General features: G+C 24.1%; 1 protein-coding gene across 1 annotated transcript; it reads left to right on the forward strand.

Moving 5' to 3' along the window:
* The first annotated feature begins 12779 nt into the window (after positions 1-12779).
* On the forward strand, positions 12780-14704 carry LOC145832195 (uncharacterized). The gene is made up of 6 exons (XM_082939522.1): positions 12780-12789; positions 13222-13289; positions 13460-13576; positions 13643-13734; positions 13956-14116; positions 14355-14704. The coding sequence occupies exons 1-6, from the start codon at positions 12780-12782 to the stop codon at positions 14702-14704; spliced, it is 798 nt and encodes a 265-aa protein (XP_082795648.1).
* Positions 14705-17570: the final 2866 nt, after the last annotated feature.

The following is a 17570-nucleotide window of genomic DNA, read 5'->3' on the forward strand; positions in this document are numbered from 1 at the left end:
AAACTGATTTTTTAAGCTAAGTGAAATGTATCTTTTTTCGTTTGTTTTTTTCTTTATATATTGTATAATAAATTCCAAAACAAAACTTTCTCTTTTTTTAAATGAATTAATATGATACATTTAAATAAATCTTACACTTAAGAAAAGCAAAAAAATTAAAACAAGTTAGACTTGACAGCACAACTTGTTTTATTTAATTTTTGATTTCATCATGCAAACATCATTCAATATAACAACCTTTAAGTTTATATTCAAATTCTTGATCAGTGAGAACAGTTTTACTAGCTATCAATCAAACCTAATACGTCATAACATTTCTCAATGTTGTAGTGTAGTGTGTAGTAAGTTTCGAAATTTCCTAGCAAGCGAAAAAAGCTATGAGAGAACAACTTATATTAAAAAAAAAAGTTCAGAATTTTGCTATACCTGCAACAATTATTTCATTAAAAGTTAGAAAGTGTTTACATTGCCGGAAGTTTAGATTTAATCTTCTTTCTTATTAGTTTAAGGAGAATATTTGACTTTGTATTTTAAACTTTTATATAAAAAAAGCAATTAATTGTCCTATTCTTCTAAGTATCTTAGTAAATTTTACTAAAAATAACTACCAAACAAACTCTTTGATAATCACTTTAAAATAAAAATATTTTAAATTAAGTAATATAATGATTATGTATATGTATTTAGTGAAAAAAAAAAATTTTTTAGATGTTTTAAATTTTTATATGTTATATTTAACTTTATGAAAGCCATAAGACAAATTTTCATATTTTAGTGCCTAAAAACTATAAATTTTAGTTTTTTAAACTTTTGATATCAATACAAAACAACAAATTTATTTTAAAAATTTGAAAATTCGAAAAAAAATAATTTTTAACATACAGACTTATGGTTTTTTTGATAGTTAAATTTCAAGCTAAATTTTTACTAGACGCCAACAAACATTTATGCTATAATTTATAAAAACAAAGTCCCTTTTCCCTCACACAAAAAAACGATGTTCGTACGATTGTCTTCGTATATATTTAGTTATGAACTCGACTGTTGCCTTTAAAATAAAATTAAAATAAAAAGCTGTCTATATTTGAATATATTAATAACTTAACTAGTGTTATACTGATTTTTAAAATCTTTTATTAGTAGAATTACAAACTAAGCTGATTAAACTTTATGTAGTATTTAAATGCACTTTGAATTTTTTTTCTTATTTATCAACTAATAATTTCAACTAGTTATATTTAAATCTTTATCATTGTTTGCATTAAAACATATTAAAATACAATAAATGTTATTAAAGTATAATCCACCAACATTTAAGTTACTATAACATAAGTTAAAAATATCAAAACAGTGGTTAACTTAAATTTAAAGACTATTGTGCTTACTATAAAAAGATTAAAATACATCAATTATTAAACTAATTACTGTTATTGTAAGCTTTTTGTTTTTATAAAATCTCAAACATATGCTCTTCTTATTCAAGTTATACTCTTAATCAACATAATTGATGTTTTTATAAATATAACTCGAAAAAGAACATCGTATGTTTGAGGTTTTAAAAAACGTAAATAAGAAGTATTGCTTTAATTATTAATTATTAGTATAATGCAGCTAAAATGAAAAACTTTAAGAATATAGTTTATCATGTTTAAGAATATAGAAAAACATGGTTATTGTTTATCATGTTTTCGACAATTTACTTGGAAACAACACTTGTTACTAAATTACTAAGCAGAATTTTTTATTTGTAGTACGGTCAGCGAGCATCATTTTATTGGAATATTTTTCTTGAGACTTGTTATACACTAACTAGACTTGTTAATATCATTTGGATTATTTCAAACATTTTCCACTACCCTTAAAATTAGGAGCTTTTACCAAACTTTAGGTTTTCAATTTAAATTATCTTAAGAAGTGATTTAGTTGTACTACGAGTTTAACTGAAATTCTAAATAAAACTTTAACATATTTCAGCTATCAAAAACCTTTATTATTTCTGTTGCTTTGTTACTCTTATTTACTAAAAGTAGAATATGGTTATTTCAAAGTTGGTTTAAAACAGCCAGTATTTTTCAATGCTTGTTAAATTGTACAACTTTAATAATATTTTATTTTCAAATTTTGTTTTATCACTAAACTTGAACACTATGGAATTATAATTGAAAACTGCAACAAACTATTAAACACAACCTAAAACAATTTTTTTTTAAAACAGCAATTGTATTGGCTTAAAAGCATTAAGTTTAACTTTAGACGAATAATTTATAAAATATTTAGTTATATCAAAAAATTTGAGCTTATTTTATTATAAAAAAATTTGATAAAAGAATGGTGCCCTTACATAAGTGTATTTATTCTAGTACCATACAATACTGTAAAAAACAGTTGATAATAATAAATAATAAAAAATTATTGATCTAACGTTTAAAGTGTACAAAATTAATTCAAAATTATATGATTTTGTTTTATAAAATTAATCATTCAAATAAGTTTTATTTATTTTAATAAATTAATTTTAAAATAATTAAAATTTTTAGACATGTTTGACTGATTAGCCTAATTTAAATGAATTAGATAAATAATATCAAATTAAGAATAAATAAAGGTATTTTAACCGTATTGAAAACTCATAAAAACGTCAGTTGTAGTTTTAAATTAAAGTTAAAATACAAAAACTAAACATCTTTGTAAAACCGACATAACAACATTTAACCTAGTTATTTACTGCATTATGTAAAGTGTAAGTTTGATCGAATGATGTTAACACTTATCTGTTAATATATGAAATATTTGAACAATAAGGTTTAATATATCTTGTAATATTTATTGTGATCATATTAGGCATCTGGGAGTGGAAAGTGTAAATTTAATCTTCAGCTTAAAAGTTTTAAAAGTATTGCAAAATATATAGACTAATAAGTCAAACAGACATCGAACTTGAAGGAAAAATGTTCGGTTAAAGAGTAAATTAAATTTATTAATGTATAAAGTTTACCATACTACTCTAAATATTAGTAATATATACTAGTTTACCTATAAATGAAAGCTTAAGTCAATAAAAATAAAATTTTATGTAAACAAATAATATAAAAAACTTAAAATTTATACTTATAGTCATTATTAAAGTAAAATAGGCCTTAGACAAAAAACAAAATTAAAATAGCATTATTTTAATCAATTTGGGTACTATAGTACTTTATATTTTAGGTGTTTCGTAAAGTTGTGTCAAAAAACTGAAGTATTATTAATGTTATAAAAACCTTTTAAATAATTTTATCAGGTCTTAATATACAAGTAAATAAATTTCTCTATTTAAACTTTATTATATGTCGTTTACAGATTATAATAGTAGTATACTCTTGAAAGACTTTAGATTTTATATGATCAATTTGTTTCCGTAGTTTAAAAATATTTTTACATACAGTATAAATATTTATTATTGCAAAAATAATAAATGACAAAGCGAAAACGTCATTGAAATAGCAAACAAATTGAAATCAAATTTTCTTAAATCTGATTTTAATAGGTAATACAACTGCTAATTTAATTTTTCAGTTAAGAAATCAATAGTGAAGTAATTAGATAACAAATACAAAAATTTAAAAAAAACTAGGTCAAAATTAAATTTTTTATCTATAAGAAAATTTTCGTATGTAAGTACTGTTTATTTAAAACAAGTTTTCTTTTATTTAATTTATTTTTCATTAGATTTTCATAAATTTTATATTATCACAGACACGAAAATTGTGTTTTAAGTTTAGACTGTTTTGTTTATTTCATAAAATAAACTTAGTATTTTTATGGTTTTACTTTATATCAGGTATATTATTTTTCAGAAAGTTGTGTTTTGTTGTTTTAAGATATTAAGTTTAAATAACGTAAATTCTATTTTGTCGTGTTCCATTAATTAAGAAATATTTTTGAAAATAAGAAAATTCAAGGTTTTATAGTTATTGTTTTTGATTTTTTAATCCTAAAATAATTAGTTTTTAAATAAGCCAATTCGTCATATGCAATTTATTGTAAACTAAACTTGAAGAAGCTTAATTTAAATAGCGAATAATTTTATAATTTATTTATCAAATTATTCAAACGAACTGTAATACTATACTTCATAATTTAAAGAAATATTTGTTTCTTATGTTTATGAAATTTTGTATATTTATATTAGTTAGTATAGGTAAACTCAGAGTTTAAATAAAACCCATTAGAAAAAATACTCTTTAAATTTGCACAGCAACTTTCCTTTAATATACTTTTTAAACTTTGCAGTAACTTTTTATAATTTGTACTTTAAAACGAAAAAATCACAAATCTGTTTGTTCCGCAATGAAAAAATACATAAGTTCTTTTGTTTAAAACAAAAAAAAATGTTGCAAATAATCACAACACATTAAATAGTAAATTTTACATCGCAATAAAGTATCGGTTAATAAAGAAAACAAACTATCGAAATTTCATTTGAAATGCAAAGTTTAAATTCCATTTAAAACCAACAATTAAGTTATCAAATTCACAACAATTTAATCTTCACGCAGCAGACGTTTCGACATTTAACCTACCTATTTACTTCATTATGTAAAGTGTAAGTTTGATCGAATTATGTCAACACTTATCTGTAAATATATGAAATATTCGGAAATCGCAATTATTATCTTATTTGAAGTGTTGTAATATTATTAGGTTTCTGAAAAGTCTAAAATACATTTTGAAACAAAAGCTTCAAAACTTCAAATTTTTATATAATTCAAAGAGATTTAAATGTTAAAAACTTGTAAAATATTATTTTTAAATACAATAACTTATTATTTAGTAAAGTTTATTAACTTAAATATGACTAACTTAAAAATGACTGCTCGCTCATACAAAGAAAAATTTATTTTGTTTATCTAATTGTACAGAAAACTTAAAAATAAGGCTGTAGTTAATTAATATTAAGACAGAAATCGAACTGATAAAAAACAAATATAAGCATTAAGTTATTCGATATTTAGTACAAAAGTAATTAATTTGTAAGTATAAAAAAGTTTTAACTTTATTGATGCTAAGTTAAAAGCACATACTTAAATACATAAAAACTTAAATAGCTAATAAATAAAATTAAATAATTTTTATTGACATTTCTGAGTTTCTAAAATTATGCTTAAAAGTAAAAGTTTTAAAGACTCTACATGTTAGTAAATACTGTTGCTTTTATAGTTTATTAAACTGTATTTGTAGATTATATAAAGACTAGTTATTTACGCAACTGAACCATAAAATTTAATAATGTTATTCAAAAACAGACATATCAAAGTCAAAATTTTATAAATTGGATTATAATAGCCAATACAACTGCTAATTTAATTATATCAGTTTATAAACCAATAACGAAGTATTTAAACAAATTAAGAAATAAAAAAGTTTAAAAACTAGTTCAAAAGTAAATTGCTTATCGCTGTGAAAATTCTTGTGTGTAATTACTTTCTAATAAAAAGTTTTTTTTTTCTTAAACACTACTTGTTTTATAAAACTTTTATATAAAAAGTTATTGTTACGGATACAAATTTTACTTCTCTTAGTTTTGATTTATTAGTTTATTTAGCAGACTGAAAATTAGCTTTTTTTTCAGTTTTACTTTCTCTCGGGTTATTATTTTTCTATAAAATGTGCTATCGTTCTTTTTTAAAACATCAAGAGTAAATAAATTAAATTATGTTTTGTCACATTTTAAGTGTTAAGAAACTTTTGTTTTATAAGTTTTTTGAAAAATCAACGTTTCTAAAACTTGTCATGATCGTAACTAAAACTCAAACTACAAATTATTACTAGACATTTAATAATAACTATTTAAACTATATTTTATATAACTCAAAATAAAGTATTTGAATTAAAAGAAGTTTAAACCATAACTAAAATTAAAATTGCAAATCGCTAGCTTTAGTTTTATAATGAATATTGTGAGTCTAAAATTTAGAAAATTTGATAATATTAAATATACATAAAACTATGAAGTACTTAATATTCTTATAAAAATTGTTAGCGATAATTTTGATACTTTACGCTTAAATTGAATATTGATTTGATATAAAAAAACAACCAAAGCTGTTTTTACCCATATTTTGGAAAATTTTGATTGTTAGTTTATAAATACCCAACAGTCACTTAACGAAAAATTTAATTGTGGAATTATCGTTAACTATAATCTAAAGCAGGGTTTCCCAAACTTCTTTTCTAATGGCCCCCTTCGAGGAAATTTAAAAGGCCTAGGCCCCCCTACAATATGGCTTTACAAAATTATATTGTACACATTTTTTATTTGTTTAAAAACGAATGGGTGCATTCTAATAAGTTCAGCGTAATACCACTGTTACTTAATGACTATATTTTTGAATTTTTAAGGTGACTCATGCAAATTTTTAATTAGCTTCTAGCGCTGCCATTACATTTGGTTGTAATAAATAATTTTCATGGTAACAAAAATGTTGTTTAAATAAAAGCCACTCTATCACAATAAAAACTTGGAATAAATACAATTTATTAAATTGAAGTGTCTTTGTAAATGTCAGTTGCAACAAATTAAGTAATTTAATTCGTACCTTAAATATCAAATTTAGAAAATGAAACGTTAATCAAAAACATTTTGATATTTTTAATGGTTGTAACATAAAAATTGCAAAGAAATTAATATTCTATGGAATGAAAAAAAAAACTCAAAAATACTTTGTCCAATGACCTAGTATTTGAAAAAACCTTTCGGTAATCTCGTTGTACACTACTTGGATACAGTTTAACGTCTTGTCCAGGACAATGAAATGATTAGTTTATTTAACAAACATAAAACATAATCGAGTTATAAAATTAGATGACACAATTTTCTGGATAGGCAAACTGCTTGTTAGGGTTTTGACTGCTGGATTGTCTAGTTACGTTGCTGTAGACTGGTTGATGTGGCTAGTTCGGTTGCTAAAGACTGTTGAATTTGTACTTAGTTTGTAAATCTAGCTATTTTAAATACCTAATTAAGATAACTTAACAAGAAAAAATCTGGTCTTAATTAAGCCAGGGTTGCCACTCTTGAAAATAAAGTAAAATCATCACGACTGATAAAAAACTGACCTGGTCATTATTTGAAAAAAAAACTAACAACCAAAATTTGAAAAAGAAATGCTTAAAAGTATAAAAATAAGAAAAAATGTGACAAATAATAAAATTTAAAATAAAACTTTTAAGTTCAAACCAGCTTGAGTTAATTTTTTAATTTCAAAACATTTGAGGTGGTCTGATTGTGTGGCAACCGTACTAGTTAAATAAAAGCTGAACTAAAACTGTAAAAAACAATTCTATTTAAATTTATAAGCAAACATTCTATGTGTTCTTATATATTAATAGTACTATAATTATATAAAATCGATATAAAAATTATTTTTAGAATAAGTCAAAAAACAATTAAAATCTGATTTAATTTGTACTTGAAAATAAATAATCAAAAAAAAAAAAATTTTTGACATTTTAACCAGTAAACTAAGTTATGTGTTATAAAATCAAAAAAAATGTTTGCTTGGTTAGAATACTTTAATCAATGTTATATATATAATGACAAATCCCTCTTTATATAATAACATTTTTATAATTTTTAGACAACTATGCTGTAACTTTTTTCTAACTTTTTTAAACCAGATTGAAATATTTTAATCTAATAAAAAAAAAGGAACTCATATAGTTAATTCTTTTTGTTCATAGGTATATTGGAAAAGCTTATTTTAAATACTATAACAAAACAATATCAAACTGCAAAATTATATGTAAAACTTTTTTATAAATGTATACTAGAAACATCTATTTTGAATAAAATCATTTACTAATTCTTTTATAAAAAAAAACTTACAGAAAGTTTGGTCTGCTCCTACAATTCAATGTGAAGGATGAGCTTGATGACTGCTGGCTAACATCTCTATGTTTGGTTTTAATTCAGTTAGATACAAAATCAAGTCTCCTCCTTTGCATATGTCTAAGTTTGATCTATTATTTAAGACATTTATAACTGAGCTAAAAGCTTTTTCAACTACATAGCTAGAAGGAAATGCAATGAATAAAAGACTTATTTCCTCCCAAATATCTGGATATTGTTGTCTAACTTTTTCTTGCAACCAAAAACTTTCATACCCAAATCGCAAAAACTTTACTTTAAGCTCAGGATCAGCAATTAGTTCGATGAAATTTTCTTGTAATTCAACTTTTACTTCATCAAGACTTGCTTCGAAGGGGCTTACTATCCAATTTGGAACATTTAATTGAAATATATCTTTAAATCTGTGAACCATATCAAGTTTTAGCTCTTTTAAATGGGATGTATAAATTTCTACCTCATCTTTACTTAGCTGATGTTTTAAGTTTTCTAAGCTTAAAAACTGGCAGAATTGATCTTTTCTAAAGTTTCTTTCAAACATTTCCAGTTTGTTTGTAAAGCTGGTTAGACTTGCCTTGACTTTTATGAGATTTAAATTTTTTCCTTGTAGAAGCTTGTTGAGAACATTAAATTTTCCATAAAGGTCAGACATGTATGCTATGTCATATTTTCTTTCTTGCAGTTTAATTGATAATTCTCTTTTTTTTGTAGAAAAAATTCAATTACTGTATCAAAAACTGCTAAGAACCTTTCCAAGCAGTTTCCTTTTGATAACCATCGGACTTCAGTGTGTAAAATTAAATTGTCAAACTCCTCCTCATTGACATTGTAGAGCTCTTTAAACAATCGAGTTTGCAAACCATGTCTTTTAATTTTGTTCACAGCTTTAATTACTAAATTCAATGAGGTGTGTAGATGATTACTTAATTTTTTAGCAACTAAATGTTGCCTATGGATTACACAGTGAATTGTAAATAAATTAGGATTAACCTTTTTAAAAAACGTGATAAACCCAACATGCCTACCAACCATGGAATACCTATGATGTTTTCTAAAGGTATTTTATTAGATTCAAGATAGTTTTTGATCTTATTGAAAACAAGTTAGCCTGTGCTGTGGGTTTCCATTAACTGAGATATAGCTAATTCTTCATAGGTTTTGTCACCAAATACCATTCGTACACATACAAGAAGTAGACTCTTATTTCCAGGCAAAGTAGACTCGTCAACTTGTATGGAAAATAAGTTGGTACACATCAATGTAATTAGTTTTTTTTTCTACACATTCTCCCATTTCATCAATGCGTCGTTTAACTGCGTTGTTACTCAATGGGATTATGCGTAGAACTGATGTTTTTGATATGTAGAACTTTTTCAAGTACTGTTCTTATGGCTGGAATAAATGCTTTTTCCCCAATGGTGTGAGGTAACCCTTGTTTTGCAATTATTAAAGACAGGTAATATGAAGTTAATACACCGTCATCAATGTTTTGTGTACTTCTTTTGAACATACTTGTTATTTGGGTCTGGTTCTTTTTCGCATCGCGGAGTTTTCTAAAAAAACGCTTCATTCTTATCTTTGTGTTCTGAATGCACATTGTTAAGGTGATATTTGAGCTTTGAAGGTCTCATAGAATCATTTGACAAACTTTTACTACAAAGCAAACACTGCGGACGTGTATCGTCACCTACTGCTTTAACAAAACCGTACTTGAGGTAGTCAGGTTGGTAAAATCTAACTTTTTTTAGGTGTGTTACTCATTACTAATAAATTTAATTCTGAAATTTTTTTAACAGATCTTATTAATATTATATTTATAAAAATTCTGCTCATATCTATAGTGCCTATCAAAATTTGTTAGTTAACTTTAAAAAAAAAACTGAATTTTGTGATCTTTAACTTGGAAAAATATAAATCTAATCTAGAACCATTAACTAAAAAAATAAAAAAAAAACTACTTTTAGTTAACTTTATGGCTAACTAAAACTAGACTAGACTAAGTCAAATAAAAATCTCAAGAGCCAGGCTGAGTATTAAAAATAATTAAAAAGATTTATATTTATACCTCATTTTCTGCAAAATAACCAGTTATGGAATTAAAAAAAATATTTTAAATAAAACTTAATCCTAAATATAAAAGTAGGATAAAACTATCCAATTCATATAGAAGAGCTAGCTGCAGGGCTAAAACTGAATTGTTTTACTAATACAAATTAAGTTTTTGAACAAATTTAATTAAAATGTTTATTTTGTGTTGAATATAAATATTTTTATTTTCAATATTCTCATTGAGTGTCTTGTTTAAGTGGCTCAGGTTTCGATACCTGAGTCCACCATTGCACAATAAACAATATACTAATATTAATAATAATAATAATAAAAATAATAATAATAATAATAATAATAATAATAATAAAAATAAAAATAATAATAATAATAATAATAATAATAATAATAATAATAATAATAATAATAATAATAATAATAATAATAATAATAATAATAATAATAATAATAATAATAATAATAATAATAATAATAATAATAATAATAATAATAATAATAATAATAATAATAATAATAATAATAATAATAATAATAATAATAATAATAATAATAATAATAATCATAATGATAATAATAATAATAATAATAATAATAATAATAATAATAATAATAATAATAACAATAACAATAACAATAACAATAACAATAACAATAACAATAATAATAATAATAATAATAATAATAATAATAATAATAATAATAATAATAATAATAATAATAATAATAATAATAATAATAATAATAATAATAATAATAATAATAATAATAATAATAATAATAATAATAATAATAATAATAATAATAATAATAATAATAATAATAATAATAATAATAATAATAATAATAATAATAATAATAATAATAATAATAATAATAATAATAATAATAATAATAATAATAATAATAATAATAATAATAATAATAATAATAATAATAATAATAATAATAATAATAATAATAATAATAATAATAATAATAATAATAATAATAATAGTAATAATAATAATAATAAAAGTATAAAAAATTGAAACTGGACCTACTAAAAGTCATTCAAAAACTGGCCTGTGCACTTAAAAAAATTATCACTAGGTTGAGATTTTTACAAAAAACTAAACTAGTATAAGTTGGCCTGATTTTTTTTAATTTATAAATCAGATTGACTGAGTCACCTTAAGATTAAAAAAAAGTTAAAGATAACTTGAATTATCCTGACTACTCAGTACCTTAAATGTGTGGCAAACATAAAACTTGTGTTGATTAAAAAAACACTAAAAGAAACCCTACTCAATAAATTAACTTGTATAAAAATTTTTAGAAATAAAATTGTACAAAACTATAAAACTTGCTAGTTCAAGACTAAAAAAGCATAATAAATTTATTAACACTTTTCAACTATAAAAGCAAAGCTAAATATAAAATATATTCAGCAATGAATGGTATTTTAAATTATAAATTTAAGAATAAAATTCAATAAAGAATAAGTTAAAATTTGTTTGTAATATAAAAAAAAATATATGCCAAATATAAATATAATCCAAAACCACCTAATAAATAATTTTTAAAATACTAAATAACATTTTACATATTTAAAGATTTTTTTTTAATTCTGGTGTTTTGATACTGTCAAATGACTTTTAGTCACAATTCAAGGTTATTACTTTTTTATGCCCAAATTCAAAAATTAAGCGGTTATGACAAGTTTAATTATACTGATTAATTGTCATTTGTAATTCTTTACTATTGACAAAAATGCAAATTTTAAAAACTAATGATTTATAAAAGTTAACATAATAAGAGAGTTTAATTTACTGAAGTAATTAATAATTATTAAGTATTAATTATTGTCTGAGAACAGGTTACATGAGTACAAGAATTTAAGTTAGAAAAATGTTTAATAGACCACATTTTAAAATGTAACATACACTGAAAAAAACTAAAATATGGTTGTAGGGGTCATATGTAAATGATAGAATATTATAGTAAAAAAGCATTGAATAAAAATCTTTTTTTTAACTATTTTCAAAAAATACTATAATTTAAAATTTACTTTAGCCATACCTTGAAAAGTTTTAAACAACTTTGTATGAAGAATAAAAAGAGCCATCCATGGGTAATTTATAAGTTTACAAGAGCAACTTTACTTTTCCAAAAAGTATAATAATTTGAAAAATAGCATCTTAAATTTTTTTAAATAATTCAAAATAATAGTTCAGTCTATTATTCTACTTAAAGTACAGTCTGAGTTAGAAAAAAACCTCGAGTTATCCTAAGCTAAGTCTATTTAGGTTTTCTATTCTTTTAAATTTTAAGAAATAGTACAATTTGAAGTTTGATCAGTAAAATTTTTATTTGATTATTTTAAGCCGATTGTTTCAAAAGTGTTTGTACTCATGTTTGCATTTTTCCATCTGCCGATATTGTTACTTTTATATATGCGGGTTTAGCGTTTAACTGACTTAACACGTTATTATAAGGTAGGTCGTAGATAGTTTCTTAAGTTACTTTTTAATTAAGTTGCTATGTTAATAAAGTCGATGTATTAAATCCGAATTAAACTTTTACTATTAACTTACTATTTTATAGGTGCTAAACGAACTATTGTTTATTAAAATGGATTTAAAAAACAGTTAACTGTTTAAATTTAGACTAGTTGTAATAAAATCGAGTCAAGAAAATGGTGTATTTACAATTAATAAACTGCGAAACATAAAGATGATAAAAAACTAAAGAACATGAATGCCAACTAATCGAAATACCTAATCAAAGAAACAGAACACAAAATTTTCGTTTAAACTAAATTCTTGAACAACTGAGCAAGATAATAATGGCGTCAAGTTAACTGTGCAAAAGCACAGCCAAAATGAGCTCATAACAACGGCAACAAGTTACTGCCAAAACAGTACAATAAAATGAACCCAATAAAAAGAAAAGTAATTTTCCCCGCTAATCGACGCAAAGCCGTTGCAGTATTTATTTATCTTAAGCTTTTTATTAAAAAAAATTTGAACATAATTTAAATGTAAGGTCTAAAAAATTTAACAACATAAACTTACCGACTATTAAAAAATAGGGTGAAAGAACAGTTGTTAACACAAAAATATAAGTAAACAAACTTAATTTGAACATTCTACTTTCTAAATTAATAACTATTTAAAAGTTAATTTATTAATGACTTTTTTAGAGAAGCACTACTTGATATCTTGATGCAGAGTGAGTGTTTGTTCATCGATGGAACCTTTAAGCTTTCTCCGCCAAAATTTTCACAGGTGGTTGTCTTGTCATCATAGGCAAGAAGAGAGAACTGGCGGTACCTGTTCTGTATTGCTTGTTACAGGTTAGACTATTTTCAGTAATTTTTGATTGTAACAATCAAACAAAAGGTATTTATAAGTGAAATTTTAGTTAAATAAGTTTATCATGAAAAAATAAGTTTATCATGAAAAAATAAGTTGATAATTTATCAGTTTATTTTAAATTATAACAAATTTTTCTATAACATTTCAGAACAAGTTTGAGCGAACTTACATCGCAATGTTTCAAATGATTAAAAATATCATTCATGGTATTCAACCATCGGCCGTTTCCTGCGATTTTGAGCTCGGATTAATAAATGCCGTAAAAGTAAGTAATATTAACTGTAAAGCTTATTGTAATAAATTTAGCTAAATTTAAATTTGTATGAATCAGAATGAGTTTCCAAGCTGTAATGTTAGAGGGTGCCTTTTTCATTTAGGTCAAAATGTTTTAAGAAAATTGCAAAGGTCCGGTCTTCAATCAAGGTTACAATTTACATATACTATCTATTTTACCACAACAAGAGCTATTTTGTTTTTAAGATATTATTATTAAAACACTACGGTCAACTAATTCATTTCAAATAGATATGATAGGTTTTTAGTCATTTTACCAACAAATATAAACTAAAAGCGCATATGTTATCACTTTAAAAATAAACACAACTATTTTAATTATTCAAATAACTAGCTTACATTTTTTTTAGGTTTCAAACAGATTCTAATTTTGCAAGAGATGCAAAAATGATTCTGTCATTAGCATTTTTACCCACAGAGAAAGTTGTTGACGGTTTAGAGGCTTTAATTGCTAACATTTCTGAAGAACTAGTGACAGTTCTGGAGTGGTTTCGACACTACTATGTTGAAGGTTAAGTACATTTAAAAGTTTGTGTTAATGTTAAGTACACTTTAATTTATTGCCTATTTAAATTTGTTTTTTAGTTTGTTAGAATAAAATTGTAAATATTAAAATTAAATATTTTATTTGTTAATGTTTGATTGGTATATTTTTTTTTAAAATTTAAGCGTAACTTTTTGAATTTAAATTATGAGTTTATATTTTGAAATGTACATAAACTTTAGGTTAAAAAAAATTAAACTTAAAGGTGCTAGAGGTGAGCCATTGTTTCCAATTCCTTTGTGGAGTCAGTACGAACGAGCACTTACAAAAAATGATCGAACGAAAAATATTGCGGAAGCAGCGCATCGAGCTTTGTACGCAGTATTAAATGGAAACCATCCCAATCTGTGGAGTTTTATAAATATTCTGAAAACGACTCAGAATTCTCGAGATATGGGACTAGAACACCTTCTGGCAGGGATAAAACCAGATCCCAAAAGAATAAGGTTCAGACAAGCAGATGAGCGTCTGTTTTATCTGGTGTCAAGTTTTAATGAAAATAATAATATACTTGAATACCTATGCGGTATTCTATACAATTTTGAAATAGATTAAATGTATATATTTGTAAATTTCGTTTTTGTTCGTTTTTATAATAAAATTTAGTGGTATGCATAAATTTTTTATTATTGTTTTACATAAATAAAGTTATTTTAACCATGTCAGCTGAGCAAAGTAATTAAATAAAATGTAAGTAAAGTATTACTATTTTATTAACAGAAGTAAAAAAGAATACAGTATAAGAACATTTATATAATTAAGGATTTTTAAAACTAGTTACCATTTAATTTACCAACTTCTTGTTTTTCAGTACTTATTTTTGTTATTAAGTATAGTTTTTCTTAAAAAATACAGGCCACTAAAGATGTTTTCTAACGTTTTGCTACCTACAAATGATTTTTCTAAATGTAGTTCGAAAAGACTGCCAAACTTTGTCTTACAATTTACATCTTACTTAAATAATATTTTTATTAAAAATATTTTTGGAAGACACACTCTTTCTTGAAATCACACTTTAAAGTGCCTAAATTGCATAATTAACAGCATGCTGGTTATATAAATTAATTTTTAAACGTTTTGTTAAATACAAACTTTACACGTATTTGATTAAGTTACTTAAAACTATCGATGGCGCTTAAGTGTCACTCCGTGCTTAAGAATCATTTTGTGCAAAAGAATCAATCAGTGATAAAGTTACACTCCGTGTTAAAGTATCACCCCGTGCTAAAGTGTCATCCCGTGCTAAAGTGACACTCCGTGCTAAAGTGTCACACCGTGCTAAAGTGACACTCCGTGCTAAAGTGACGCCGTGCTAAAGTGTCACCCCGTGCTAAAGTGACGCCGTGCTAAAGTGTCATCCCGTGCTAAAGTTACACTCCGTGCTAAAGTGACGCCGTGCTAAAGTGTAACTCCGTGCTAAAGTGCCACTCCGTGCTTAAGTGACGCCGTGCTAAAGTGTCACCCCGTGCTAAAGTGTCACACCGTGCTAAAGTGTCACACCGTGCTAAAGTGTCACACCGTGCTAAAGTGTCACCCCGTGCTAAAGTGACGCCGTGCTAAAGTGTCACACCGTGCTAAAGTGTCACACCGTGCTAAAGTGTCACACCGTGCTAAAGTGTCACCCCGTGCTAAAGTGTCACACCGTGCTAAAGTGTAACCCCGTGCTAAAGTGTCACACCGTGCTAAAGTGTCACCCCGTGCTAAAGTGACGCTGTGCTTTTCTGACACCTACACCTTTCATATACTACATATGATATTTTATATAAACAAAATAATCTTTGATTCCTCAGTATAGTAAAAGAAACATTTTTTGTCTAAACTAGTTAAGATATTCAAATATAGTATTTTAATATTCAATGAAATTTTGTTTTTGTTCAAAGTAACTTATTTGAGTTTAAAAACAGGATTTAAATTAGGGATTTTATAAGTTATAGTTGATAAGTTTGGCAGACTTAAAAGCTGTGAAGCTGTATATCAGTTACATAATAACACTTTTTTATTTAAGTTTATAAATTTTAATTAACTAACAAACTTGGTACTAATAGAATAAACTAAGATATAAAAAAATATTTTAAGTTAATAGTTATTATAAATAAAATAACAGCGTATTTTTTTAAGCTAAGTGACGTCATATGCGGGTAAACGCAAACTATTTTTTTACTATAAATATGGTACGAATTAAAACTTGAAAAATTTGAAGTTCTATTTATGAAATAAAATTAACAAACATCACTTGATAAACAATACTAACTTTATAAATAAAATCTATTTAGCTCAAAATCAGCTTCTATATTTGTACGCATTTGTTGATCGTCGTTTTAAAACTGACTCCATATAAAAACTCAATAAAGTACGTAAATGTGTTTCCTTAATACAAGTTAAACTAAGAATAATTAAGTTTACTAAAAAGGTAAAGCAGATTAACGATACATATTTTTTCTGTTGTTTAAAAAATAAGAAAGTCATTGCTTTACATAAATCTTTAGTATAAATACTAGCACTTGGTATGTATTTTAAACAAATACACGTTTACAACGATACTATATTTAAATAAAAATAGTAAATAATAACGTTGTGATGTTAATAAATTCAAAAATATAAACAAAAAATATTCATGTATTTTTAATAAGTATTCTATAACTTCACATGAAAATTTTTAATATTTCAATGAAAATTAGTTAGTTTTTTATCGCGTTTATAAATAAAATTTGTTGGATTAAACACAATTAGCATAAATGTGTAAGACTAACATTAACTATCTTAAAAGAATTACAACTTACGATAGTTGGTGCTGTCTATCACTTTTATTTCAAAGTTATTGTTTTCTTTTTAATATGAAAATTATCAAGCTTTTATTTTTAATGCTAAACTAATTTACTTAAGTCTTCAACAAAACTTTATTTTTAGCTAATAAATTTTTTTATGTTCTTGTTATTTATTTTAGTTTTTGAATTCGGGTTATGACTAGCTGTATGATTTAATGTTTTTAACCAATAAAGTAAATTCATGTCAAACAAATTATGTTTAAAATATTTCCACTGTGATTCATAGGTTTCTTGAGTAAATTTAATTTTCAAAGCTGTGTATCACAGCTTAATAAGGTTTTGTTAATAGTTTATTTACAATCATTAAGAAAAAGTATAACTGTCTTAAATGTGTCGTTTTTAAGATTTAAATTTATGAAAAATAATTTACTTGTTGTAATGGGAACAGTATTAACAAGAACTTTTGCTTTATATAGATATATATATATATATATATATATATATATTAGCTTGTGTTTTTCAAACAAGCAGTTTCCTTGTGTAAAACCTTTTACAAAGTATCTAACTTAAAAGGGTATAAAGTGTAACACAAAAATTTAAATAAATATAGTAAATGTCATGTTTGTTATATACTTTAAATTAGTCTAAAAGTGCGT

Source organism: Thalia democratica, chromosome 3 (genome assembly GCF_965202585.1).
Source record: "Thalia democratica chromosome 3, ktThaDemo2.hap1.1, whole genome shotgun sequence".
Lineage (NCBI taxonomy): Eukaryota > Metazoa > Chordata > Thaliacea > Salpida > Salpidae > Thalia > Thalia democratica.